A 13,059-nucleotide genomic window follows, 5' to 3' on the forward strand; every position below is an offset into this window, starting at 1 on the left:
TGCCAGGTTATGGGGGGGGGCGAGGGACAAGGTCAAGGTGGAGATCGCTTCGGTTTGAATCCCACACGTTTCATACATGATCAACACCGAATCATCACGTTGATTAAGTGAGTGAATGAGATGTCACACATTGCAGACAAGTCAAATATGATAATGGCCGGAGAGGGGCTGCAGACGTGGGAATAGAGGTCACAGCAGACCGAGACTCACCAGCAAGTCACATCAGAGACTTGCTGAAGGTCCGTCAGACTTTCACAAAAAAATGGCAGTGAAAGGAAGAAGTATTTTAGTTCTACTGCGTAGTTGACCAAAAGTCGAATCTAACTTTACAGAATTTACCTTAGTCTGTTTTTACAAATAAGTCGCTCCTGTTTTTTTAATCACTCCTCGTTTTCCACATATCCTAGCACAATACTATATTGTAAAGAATAAACAGAAGGTATGGGATGACTTATTCAAGAGAATTCATTCTTAACCGAGAAAGTTTATCAAATACATAATGTACGTATGCTTTCTGGTTTATTTAGTAAAATCTTTTGCAAGAGACTCAGGAAATTGTGTTTTCTCTTTAAGGTCATTTCTGCTAAAGTGGACTAGCCTAGGAGTGACCAAAACCCGTTGCTATTTGGTGAGACCTGTTTGGTGGCTTTCTCTGTGAAAAGAACCAGTGTTTGCTGTTCAGTTTCTCATAGACAGGCTTCTGCATTACAAGAGCTAAGACCGCACTTGGCACCTTTATTTATAATCTCAGCAAGAGCCAGAGATTACGTCAGCGGGGAGTGTGAACGAAATTTTTATTCCAGGAGGTGGGTGTGCTGTAAAGGGTGGGGCGGGCTAAGTTTGCAAAATAATAGCTCACGGGATTCCTATTTAGGATTTCAAGAAACATTCCTTCAAACCGCTTGCGGCTTGAAATTTAATTGTAGTTTGACCTACCAAAAATAATGAGTGCGTAACTTCTTTTTTTGTAAAAGAAATACCTCGTGTCATTTAGGATAACCTAAAAACAAGTCAGAACTCCTGGATTCTTGCTTTTTTTGGTCCTGCCTGCCGACCGAATCTGAGTAAGGTTTTAATTACTGAGTACTTAGTTTCCTGCTTTAAATGGAAGGGGATAAAAATGCCTAGCAAACTTCTTCGACTAGAATTGCTCAAGGCCAACCTGACCCCTGGGTGCTCACCGGCCAAGCACCGTAAACACATAGCCAGGGCTGGCCCGCGGGTCCCAGTCTGAGCCTAAGATAATGACTCTCCCACCCCCACGTTCCTGACCTTGTTTAACCTCATCCTGCCTGCGTTACTCCAGTATTATTTACTCGTTCTGCTATGACCCTGGTTCTGCTGTGATTCTGTTTCAGATTTTAAACAATATGCTTCAGATTTAATTGCTGGGAATCTTGCTCCTCCGTGAGAAAGAATCAGCTTCAGCCTTAATTTTTAAGTCTGCTATTGGAAAGGAGTTGGGTGTCTGCTGTTACTGTAGGTCTAATATTCTCAGTAGTAGTAAACGAGCATAGATATGAGCAAAGCTTTGATTTTTTTGGCCTCGGTACTTCATTTCAAGGGACTAGAAGAACCTCGATGCCATATTATCTCATCTCTCCTCCCATGATTCCTCCACATGCTGGCGTCTTTTATTCTCTTTTAGGCCAGGTTTAACTTTGGTTCTGAAGCGTTAATTGTATAATCTTGACTCTTCATGTAGATGGACAACATCCGCCATATAGAGAGACCAAGTAGGCATCAGATTTAGGCCTCTGCTGATTGGAACCTACGTGAAAACAGAGTGAGGAAAATACACAGGGTGGGGAATAATGGCCGGAAGCTGCAGCCTGAGTTCAAATCCCGACTCTGACATTTATTTGCCGGCCGGATGACTTTGGATAAGTTACATATTCTTTCTGCCCTGCTCCCCACCACCCCCGCCCCCCGCCACATATCAAAGGGACTAACACACGGGTAGGAATTAAATGAGATAATATACAAGCAAGCAGAGCCCTAAGTCACAGTCGCTCGAACCGTGTTCCAGGGCCTCACCGGCTCTGACGGTGCTAACACTGGTGTCCCTTCGCCTGACCTCGAAGAATGTTTCCTCAGAGTGGGGCACCCATGCCGGGCTCCGGTAGGCATTAGGAAGACTCCAAAGTTGAATAAATCCTCCAAGATTTTGGAGATTTATTTGTTCCAGTTGAACACGCCAGTTGTAACAACTAGGACTTTCCGGTTCGCGACGAACTTCATTGATCTCTGATTGATGACATATGGATCATTGATCGTTGATCGATGACATATTGCGCAGATAACAGCACAATTGGCTGCATATTCCACAGCCTCTATCTTGATACAAGTCATTAGAAGAATAAAGATACGTTTCATCATCGTACGAGGAAACTGAGTGATTTTATAACTCGGGAATATTATAATAAGGTTGCTTGCCTAGCGGAGTATAAAATATGAAGAAGAATATCGATCTCTCATAACAATGAACAGCAAAATGGTCACAGCTCTTAATTGCTCTCCTCTTTTATAACCGGTGCTGTGCCCTTTGTTGGTCTTAATCTAGGCCAGATCCTTCCTGCAGAGTGACGGCCATTTTATCCGTCTACCTCCTGGATGGCTTCGTCTTCGCTGCACAGTACCTTAGTTCTGTGCCCTTCTCTGCATTCCGGCCATGACTTTCTTACTTTAGGCCACCAGCACGCTCCTGGATTATCGCGGAAGCCTCCCGTCTGATTTCCCAGTCTGCAGTCTCATCTTTCCGAATCCATGCTCCATTTTATAGCCAGGGTGATCTTTCTAAAATTCAAACCCTTCCTCGTTTCAAACCTTTCAAAGCTTCCCTGTTCTTCTTAGGTAGGGTGATCATGATTTGTTATCAAACGGAGATACTTCTCTATTAAGTGACTATGGACTGATGATTCACATCTGGTGTAACTCAGATGTCAAGTGCCCGATGAAATGAGTTTTGACTCACACGTACACCTCTGAACTCACTTTCCTTTAAAGATATAGACTATATTTCTGTCATTCCAGAGAGTTCCCTCTTGATGCTTCCTGGTTACTCCCTGTGCCCCCTACCTCGCCCCCACAGCCTCAGACTCCCACTGTTCTGAGTTCTGTTATGATAAATTATAATGATCGATTTGTGGAAGTTGAACCATCCTTGCGTCCCTGAATAAATCCCACTTGATCACGGTGTACAATCCCTCGAATGAATTGTCGAATTCAGTTTGTTAACATTTTGTTTAGGATGTTCGCATCCATGTTTATTAGGGATTTTGGCCTGTAATTTTCATTTCCCATGGTGTCCATGTCTCGTTGCAGTATTTGGGTAATGCTGGCCTCATAAAATGAGTTTAATCCATAAAATGATTGAAGCCATCTGGTCCTGGACTTCTGTTTGTTGGGAGTTTTTGATGATTGATTCAGTTTCCTTATTAAGTATTCTGTTCAGATTTTTTATTTTTTCATGATTCAGTCTTAGAGGATCTTACAGTTCTAGGAATTTATCCATTTTTTCTAAGTTGTCTAGTTCGTCAGCATATAATTACTTGTCTATAGTAATCTTTTATGATTCTTCGTATGTCTGTGCTCTCCACTATAATAGCTCCTCTTTCATTTCTGATTTTATTTATTTGAGCCCTTTTTTTTCCTTGATGAGTCTAGTTAAAGGTTCGTCAAGTTTGTTTATGTTTTCAAAGAACAAGCTCTTATTTTCGTTGATCTTTTTGATTTTGGAAGGGGTAGTCTCTAGTTTATCTTCACTTTTATCATTATCATTTTCTTCTACTAACTTTTGGCTTCGTTTTTCTTTTTGTAGTTGTTTTAGGTGGAGAGTTAGGTTGTTTGAGATTTCTCTTGTTTCTTGAAGTAGGTCTGTGTCCTTGCGAACTTCCCTCTTAGAATTGCTTTTTCCGCATCCCACGGGTTTTGGTATGTCATAGTTCCATTTTCGTGCATCTCAAGGTATTTTTTTTTAATTTCCCCTTCGATTTCTTCATTGATTCTTTGGTTATTCAGGAGCGTGTTGTTCAATCTCCACATATTCGTTATTTTTCCAATTTTCTTTTTGATTTCTAGTTTCACATCATTGTGGTCAGAAAATAAAAAAAAAAAATCTTTCCTAGTGTGAGCCACTGTGCCAAAGATGGGGTTCTCAGCTCGTCTCTGCCTCTCCTACCTGTCTCGATGCCGCCCTTGACCCTTTGCCGGGGGGCTGGGGGGAGCTGTTCAGCTGGTTGACGGTAGTGTTTCAGAGCAGACCGCTTCATGGGCAGCTGTAGATCTGGAGTGTCTGTGAGATGAGCAGAGTTTAGTACCTTCCTATGCTGCCATCTCAGGCCACCCCCTCCCCAGGCCTTTCAAATGCTTCTCTCTATTTTAAATGAAGGAGAGAAATGTACTCTGCCTTTTATTTGCAAAGTAAACTACCCATCTAATGGTAAATATACATATTTTTTTTGTAACATCACTCTGCATGCCTTCGAATCTGGGCTTTTTCGTTGGTGGTAGGTTAAACTGAAGCGATAGTTTGTAGACTGCGGAGATCTCATCACCCGACTTAAGACCAGTACGTGTACAACCAAAATCCTTGAAATTCATATGTCAACAGCACAGTTCTTATCCTAGCAGAATAGATTTGCTTTATGACGGTTATTTATATCTTCTAATGATTAAAATTCATTTTTAAAGTTTGATACTGAAAAATAACTCAACCTGAGTTAATCATCTAAACAGTTTCTGTGTCGGAATTCAGTCTTACGGTGCTTTCCCAGCTGAAGGAGGAAGGGTGGAGGAGAAATGTATTTCTGATTGAAATATTACGTGAAAGTCAAAGCCAAGTAAAACACCACAGTGGGCTCCGTTATTGACAGTTATTCCTTGACTTGAAGTTAAAATATATCCTCTAAGTTTAAACAACTTCTTAAAAACACGAGAAGCTGTTTAAAGAGGCTCTGTGCAATTTGCCATATCATAATGTAATTCTTTCTCTTAATAAAATGCATCCTGATTGAATCACTCCGAGTATGGCGGCGTTTCCCTTGACAATTTGAGACATCTTGGGGTGCCCCTGGGAATTTGAACATCTCAGGGCGCAGCGTGGGGGCCAGTTCTGCACCTCACTGCCTGCTGATGACCAAGCAGCTCTATGCATCTTTCTTTTGAGAAAAAGGAGGTTTATTATTTTCCTACGTAAAGCACAAGTGGATTGAATGAATACGTGGTATTAATTCTTATTTATTTGGGGAGATAATTTTTAAAATTAAGTCATCATCTTTTTAGAAATCTACGGCCTTTGTGAAAAATTAAGTTAAAACTGACGAGCAGCCCCCTCGTCGTTATAAAATGATTCTGAAGTGTTATTCAAATGAATACAATTACGGGCATTTGAAAACTGTCCTTTGAGTATTGTGTTATATCTTCCCTGAGAACTTTGGTGTAAATTTAATTCTTATCTGATTAAAATTGTCGCGAGGAGTCGTAAGAAAGGAAACATTGATACGTCACTCAGGCTTCTTTGTGATCACGTGTGTCGTGGGGAGTGGAAAGTGAGTGGATTTGAAACCCGAGTTTTCCTGAGCGCAGGTAACTGGCTCCCTGGCCAATGATTAGTTCAGAAGTGACTTTGACTTTGTGGCTAATGAGACATAAAGGGAAGTCAGCCGGCGGGGCTTCTGGGGAAGATTCCCTCGCTGAAGAAAAGGGACTCCCAGAGAGAGATGCTTCTTCCACTGGGTGTGCTGTGTCTTCGTGTCATGTGCTCAGCTCTGGCAGCACATCTTGTGACCATGAGTGGAGGAGGCTGAGGACACAGCCACCCAACCCAGGACGGCAGAGCAGAAGGACAGACGACTCCTGAGTCCTCCAGGGGGATGTTGAATTAGTCACTCCCCGGACAGTTCACCTTGTCACTTCTTGCAACGAGAACTATTCCTTATATTCATTAAGCATCCTCAGTGGGTACAGGTAATCTTACATCTTCGTTGCAAGTGCCATTTAAGCTAAGTCAGAGTCAAGACCCTTACGCGTCTGTAGCCTGTACAGACTACATATCCGCTCACATCTGTTTTGAAAACCTGTCCAGTTGATTTTCATCCTTTGTTACTTCCCTTCTAATTCATTCTGCCCTCCCGTCGAGAACCTCTGGAGCATGGTAGTTATGAAGTTGAATGATCAGGACTTGACGAATGACAGACTATGCATGGAGGTCAGAGGAAGGCAGGGGGCACTGCCATGTTTTCCGTTTGGGTAACTGGGTGGATGGTGCTTCCTTTCTAGGTGATAAGGACAAAAACTAAGAGAATGACTTCAATTTTGTACATTTTGAATTTCTGGGGAACATTCGGAAGTTGATAATAGAAGTAGTTAGACGTATAATCCCGGGGTTCACTTCAGTACCTCACCGGAAGACTGAGTGTTTTGGGAGGTGGAGGTGAAGCCGTGGGTGCGGATGAGGTTGCTCGGGCAGACTTACTTTACCGACTATGGCCGAGAGGAAGACATGGAACCTCAGGGAGCATTCGGGTCCCAGGGCACGGCTGGGGAAGGGCAGTTGAGGAGGAAGAAAGAATTGCTGGTAACAACGGTTGACACATTTCATTTTACCTTGCATTTTTCTCAGAAGAATTCTAAGACCTTTGTAGCGATTGAACAATAACCAGGAGGTCAACTTTACATATTTTAGCTTAAAAAAAAAAAAGTAGGTTCTCGAATGCCTGTTTCCTCTTTTATTTGATCAATTTATTGTGTGAAATGGCACCCTCACAGGGTAGAGCTAATACGGCACTCTGCTAGCAGCTTACTCTTCCTGCTTACAAGATCAACCCGGTCACCATCCTTATTAGTGCTGATGCGGGGTACGGGGTCAAAAGGAGCAACATATACATTTTCATCAGCTCGGTTTCCAGTCGTTTATCCAATAGTGGATGGGTTGTTTGTAGGACACATGCAGATAAATGCGTTATTGCCCCATGTATTTTGCGATTCATAATTTTGTATTCTCTTTCATTACTTTCGTTATTTTTGTATAAAATTTATACAAAACATGTCGACGTTTTGTATAAAACTTAAAAGTTTTAGAGAATTGAAAGAATGTCGAAAACCCAAATCATTGTTCTTGGCTAAGGAAATCAGGTTTTGTGTGTGTGTGTGTGTGTGTGTGTGTGTGTGTGTGAACAAAAGCCCGCAAAAAACGGGGAAACATAACTTTTGAAGAGTATTATCTTAAACCTTTTACATACTCTGTGGATGCCAGCCTAGAACTGTGTGTGTGTGTGTGTGTCTGTGTGTGTTAGATCAAAAACACCGTATGGTGGAAATATCAGATTTTATGAGCACTCCCAATAAATATAAAAGTACAACTTTAAATTAACGTCACTGCTAAAAGGGTCCAGAAACACTAATTGCTGCCTCCTCTTCCTCCCTCGGACTCGCTCTTCTTTTTTAACTTCAATTTAAATAGCACCTGTAATTAAGGGAGAGAACCGGCCCCGGAGCTAGGTAGGACTCCCAGCTATTGATCTGTGTAAACCCAGCTTATACTGTCAGGGGAGAAACAGTCAACCGCGGAGCTGCTTTGTCACTGACCTAAGCTGAGAGAGGATTTTTTTTTGTCCATACTGTTTATACACTAGTCTATAGACCTGCTGGCTGGTTGAATTTTAAAGACTGCGGAGGTTTAAAGACTTGTCCCCTGAGGGGTGCTTCTGCCAGTTGGGAAGCGAGCTGCTGTTTTGCAGAAGTCTGTGCGTGTGTGTTGCTTCTGGGAGGAGAGAGGGGGGAGGGTGTGAAAGCCAAAGCCCCTGACGGTGGAACCTTCTTAATTCGAGTCTGAAAATCAGTGCAAAATATATTACTGATTTGGGTGTATTTAGAAGCAGACGGTGAATTGTGAATAGATAGGTAGATGATAGATAGATAGATAGATAGATAGATAGCCACAGAAATTTTATGAATGCCTTTGCGGGCGTATCTAAATAGCGTTCATACGTGTAGTATGAAACCGTGGCTTACTTTTCACAGCACAAGATAAGGGGGAGCAACGGTCAGATGGTCTCTTCTCATTGGTAATGAACTGTTTGCGGTCTAAGTAAATGAAATGATTTCAAGTTTAGCAGCAGGTTCAATTCCATGTAGCAAAATACCATCAGTAGCAAAACCGCTTTTTCTGAACATGGAGTCTGTGCCCCCACTTTTAAAGGTGCCTGTTCCCAAGCAGACCGGGGTGCCGCACCCTAAATGTAGAAGATGGCTTCTTACCGGATGCTTTTCTTTCTGTGTCTGACTTAGGGCTTGCGATGCCTTCTTCGGTATCGGTACTGAAGTTTTACCAGGTCTTATTTTTAATTGATGCCCTACTGTAGCTACGTTTAAAACGCGAGACAGAAGTCTACTTTAAAGCAGTCAATACTGCGTTTCTGTGCAGGGTTTAAATACTTAGAGATTGATGATTTCTCTGGTGGTCGGTTTCACCGGTAAAGAGGTCGTAGGTAAGGTATGTGTGGGGTGGGAACGACTGTACTAAGGTATTAGATTGCTTGTTTTTAAATGGAAACATCCACATAAATCTCTGCTTTGTCTCGTGACATCATCTGGCTTTGAACTTGTACGATACCTTCAATTCTAAAGATTATCTTCAGGATCAGAGTTAATCTTGTTTTTCATGTATTATAAAATAGATCTTTTTCTATTTTTTTTTAAATTTTTTTTTTTTTTTGCCAAATGGCCGACACTTCTTTGCATTTTGTTTTAATCGTCGATGTGTATGATTTCTGAAAGCTTTGAAAATTATTCTATAATGACTGTAAAACCACCACAGGTTTCAAAAGCAATAAGATTGGTTTCTATGTTTAATTAAAACACTGATTTTCATATTAGGCAATTTTTAAATGAAAGTGCTCAGAATAGAAGCTATGTTGTTTTCAATTTAAAGACCCGTTTTCGGTTACACATTTAAGAGTTTCATTTGAGATTTCGCTTAGCGTCTCTGTCATCGAATCGACCGAGAGTCGAATCCCATAAATGTGTCCTTTTAGCTCTAGAAAGCCTTTCTTAAAAACCGTTTTGCTGTGGGACCCGTCGAGTTGTTACACCCCTCCGTAATTCATTCCGCTGCCAGCCTCATTCCCCTTTCTCTGCCTGCATTTTAATTGAAACAACATTTATATTTCTGAGCCAGGATCTGTCAGAAGTCCCTGTGGCTAGTCTGGGGTAGCAGTAGCAGCAGACGTGGCTTCCCCATATGGTGCGGCGCTTCTTGTAAAACCCATATGGCCTTGTCGGAGGCGATCCCAGCGGGGACATGAAGGGCGTTAATACACTTCAGGCCAGGCCTCTGCCTCCTGGGGCTTTCTTGGCATTGTCACTGCAATCTGCCAAAGCACACACTTAATTCCTTTTTAATAATCAATTATTTTAGTCGAGGAACCTGTGCTATTTTTCCTTAAAAAAACAAAAACAAAAAAAACAAACCCTTTCTTTTTTTTTCCCCCCCAGAAGATGTCTCAAAAAAGTTTTTGCTACAGCTTTATAAACTATTCTAAAAATATTCTAAAGCTTCTTTTTCTTCACTTGCCTTTGCAGGAAGTCCTACAGAGTGTGCCAAAGTTCTGTTTCCCCTTTGACGTTGAAAGGTACAGTATGTCATCGTCACAGTGACTTTAGCCATCTTAGTGAGCACTTTAAAACTATTACACGTGTTTTTGTGTGTGTGCGTGTGTGTGTTTTTTTTTTTTTTTTTAATAAAACGAAAGGTACTTTCTCTTCACTCCTTCCAACAAAAAAGACTAGAGGCTTAAAATTAAATCACACTTGGAATGAAGAAGCCTTTTAAACCAGTAGATCTTTTTGTTTCTCCTACCGAGGCCGGTTAAGAGAAGTCGTAAGATTCCATTTCTTCCCTTTGTTCTTCAGGTACATATTGTAAGCACCAGCAGAAAAAAAAAAAAAAAAAACATGACTACGTCCTTGATCAGAGCCTTAGAATTGTGTCTTTTAAGCGTCGATGTATATGTCTTGGCTTCCACCTCCCTTCGCCCTAATTGAAAAGACCATCTGTGTGATATCACAAGACCAGTGGCTGGTCATCTCCCCAGAATGGCTTTATAGAAATAGCGCACGATTACGGGAGGCTACAGGCAACTCTTCTGGCAGTTTTGAGAAATCTCATTATGTTTGTATTTGACTGAATAAATACTGGCTGAATGGAGCGTTACCTGCGCGTGCTCGGGCTGTCACAGAGGGCCAGCCTTTCCAACACGATAACGGATGCTTTATTCTTCTCCACGTGGTTTTCACACCCTATTATCAGTTTTTTTTTTTTTTTTAAGAGGATGGTATGAGTGGATTTTTAAAGAACATTTATTTTAGGAAAATATTTTCCTAAAGATTAGTAAAGATCTAAACTTTTACAGTATTAAAGATAATCTTCTGAATAACGGGCTCATGGCCACTCATAGGTACTGTGGTAAATGAGACCCCTGGTTTTCTTACCTCTGTTCGGGGCAATCAATGGTGCTTGCTAAAGGTGCAGTTTTCAAATTAATAGCGAAGATAAAATAAAAGAGGAAAAGCTAGGCATTGGGCACTGGAGGTTGTTTTTGAAATTTGTAAATTTTTAAAAAATAGTCCCCTTACAAAATGTATGTGTTAAATGTTCAGCATTTGAAATGCGATGTTTCTCGGCAATTGAAAGCGATTTGTAGTATTGGCCACTTGTAATCAAGTAACTTGTTTCCTTTCACATGATTCCCGTGGCTGTTTCAAAACCAAAATTTAGGCGTCACGGATATTTTATGTCAGGACAAGGAGGTCGATGTTCAGTCATGTTGTCCAGTGGTGAGATATAACCAGTAACAGGAAATACATTTGTACGTTTTAAATCTACATTTTCAATAGTAAAGGTTCAGTGTGCTGATTTACACTGCGCCTCACACTGCAGCGCGACACCTCTGATGGTCGTGTGATACGTCATTCAAAATTAGCTAAAATCTTGCAAGATTTTTTGTAGAAATTGGATTCTTATTTTTGACCTTGGGAATTTATTCTCAGTATCTAGGCAGCTCTACAAGAGGGTGCTAAAGAGAGGCCAAGAATAATTCACGTGGTCCGACCTTGGGGGAGAATGGCAACAGAAGAAGCCATCGAACGGGGTGGGTGGTGGCTGCCATGATGTCCTAAGGCAACGTGGTTTGCTCTCCAAGCCGACTTTGAAGCGTCAGGAAGAGAGGCTGGGACCGAGTCATCACGTCCAGCCCGTCACTTCCACAGTTCCAGTAATCGGTTTTTTTTTTTTCAGAATTTGTGACATATTTATAAGTATTTTAGGCCTGTAAAAACTTAGGGTACAATTCCTCCCGATTCCCTAGGAAGGGATTAGTCTACGCGGAACTGCTCAGCCCGTAGGGGGTTCTGACTTGTTTTAACGTTTGACTCACGATTTAGTTCCCACTTTTTACCCTCGTTTTAGTGTTAGAATGTAGTTCTAACATAGAAGCACCTGGTCGGGAAGCAGAAACCTATGCCACAGTAGATAGATTCTTGCTTTTGCTTTACTTTACGAGGATCCTGACGTGGGCTCTGCGTTTTTTAATATCGCTGTATTTCAGAGTGTCTCAAAATCAAGTTGGACAGCACTTTGCCTTCGTACTCACAGACATTGAAAGCAAACAGAGGTTTGGGTTCTGCAGACTCACATCGGGAGGCAAAATCTGCTTGTGCATCCTTAGGTGAGTATTTGTAGTTTAAAAAAAAGTTTGCACAGGAGACTGTCTTTTGTACTTCTTTATGCTCCTCTGCTTACGTATAGGCTTATAATTTTTTTTCTTATTTGTTTTCTCTAAATCCAAGGAAGTCGAAAAATAATTTTATTTACTTTCCACATACATTATCGAATAAGTTGAAAGATTCTACCAGTAACATTAGAATTCTTCCCGAAAGAATTGGCTTTTTTAAGGATTAGTTTTTCTGTGTTTACTTTTGATAACTTAAATATTAAGATAGGAGTTCAAATCCCATACGCTTCGCGTGTTAAATAGGATACAAATAACTCAAATTAACATATGCTCTTTCCTGTCACTGACCCAGCACTTAGATTTCTGAATTGCCGCTGAAAGGCTGCAAACTGGCGATTCTGGGCAGAAGCGTTTAGAGGTGTTTTACACGTTTTAGAAGCTGTTTCTAACCTTTTGCATTTTAGTGAAATCTCGCATAACATTCACGTCCTTGCGCTTCCCAGTAGCAGCGAGATGCTGGAACGCAGCAGTGGCTTTTAGCTGTGTCCTGAGTCTGCCAGTTTGTCACCAAGTCCCATCTGTCCCACCGCAATCCCTTGTGTCATCTGACTCGTTAGTTAAGAGGGTCCTTCCTGCTCGTACGCCCGAGATGTGAGTTGCTGGCCTTGGAGAAGGAAGGGCGCTAAGGATTAGAAACCCAGCTTCCATAAAATGAGTCTGTGCTGTGATTGTAACATGGATGTCGGTCAAGCTTGATTCTCTGGAAACGTTCACAGGAAAAAAAAACGTTTCAGAAGCAGTGTATCGCAGAGAAAACGTTGGTGTAGAACTGACGTCTACACTGTCCATTCGCTGTTTAGCTACGTTCGTATCGCTCTGGAGGGTTGAGCTGTACGTTTACTCAAAACATTTGTTGGAGTTGGAGACAGGTTTTCAATCTCTATGAAAAAATAAATGTTTACCTCTTTTATTACTACTAGGATAAAATAACGGAATGGATGTGCCTCCATTCTGCTCTCAGACGCAGCTTTTTCATCTGGATAAATAATTGTATTTGAAGCACGCGTTTTATCCAGAAGAGAATTATGCTCCAAACTGTGGGTTGATCCTTCTCATTTGAAGCCGGTCGGCTGGGCAGTGGGGGAGACGGGCAGGGAGGGCTGCTTTTATTGTGTTTCATGCTGAAAGTTCAAAAGCTGGCGTTTAAAGAGAAGTCTAACCTTATGCACTCTGCTCAAGACAGCCTTGCACTCAGAGAAAGACCAAAGCAGGATGTGCTTTCGAATATTCCTTTATGAATGTTTAAGTGTTTTTATTAAAAAAAAAA

The 13,059-nt window shown here is 41.4% G+C and overlaps 1 protein-coding gene across 3 annotated transcripts in view; it reads left to right on the plus strand.

The window, feature by feature from the left end:
• Window positions 1–13,059, plus strand: part of DENND1B (DENN domain containing 1B) — a 155,720-nt gene that overhangs the window by 42,186 nt on the left and 100,475 nt on the right. For all 3 annotated transcript variants that reach the window (XM_015587508.2, XM_015587511.2, XM_015587512.2), the window contains exons 2-3: window positions 9,583–9,632; window positions 11,607–11,726. In XM_015587508.2, coding sequence (XP_015442994.1) covers window positions 9,583–9,632; window positions 11,607–11,726 — 170 coding nt within the window. The remainder of the gene's footprint in view (window positions 1–9,582; window positions 9,633–11,606; window positions 11,727–13,059) is intronic.

Source organism: Pteropus alecto, unplaced genomic scaffold (assembly GCF_000325575.1).
Source record: "Pteropus alecto unplaced genomic scaffold, ASM32557v1 scaffold90, whole genome shotgun sequence".
NCBI lineage: Eukaryota > Metazoa > Chordata > Mammalia > Chiroptera > Pteropodidae > Pteropus > Pteropus alecto.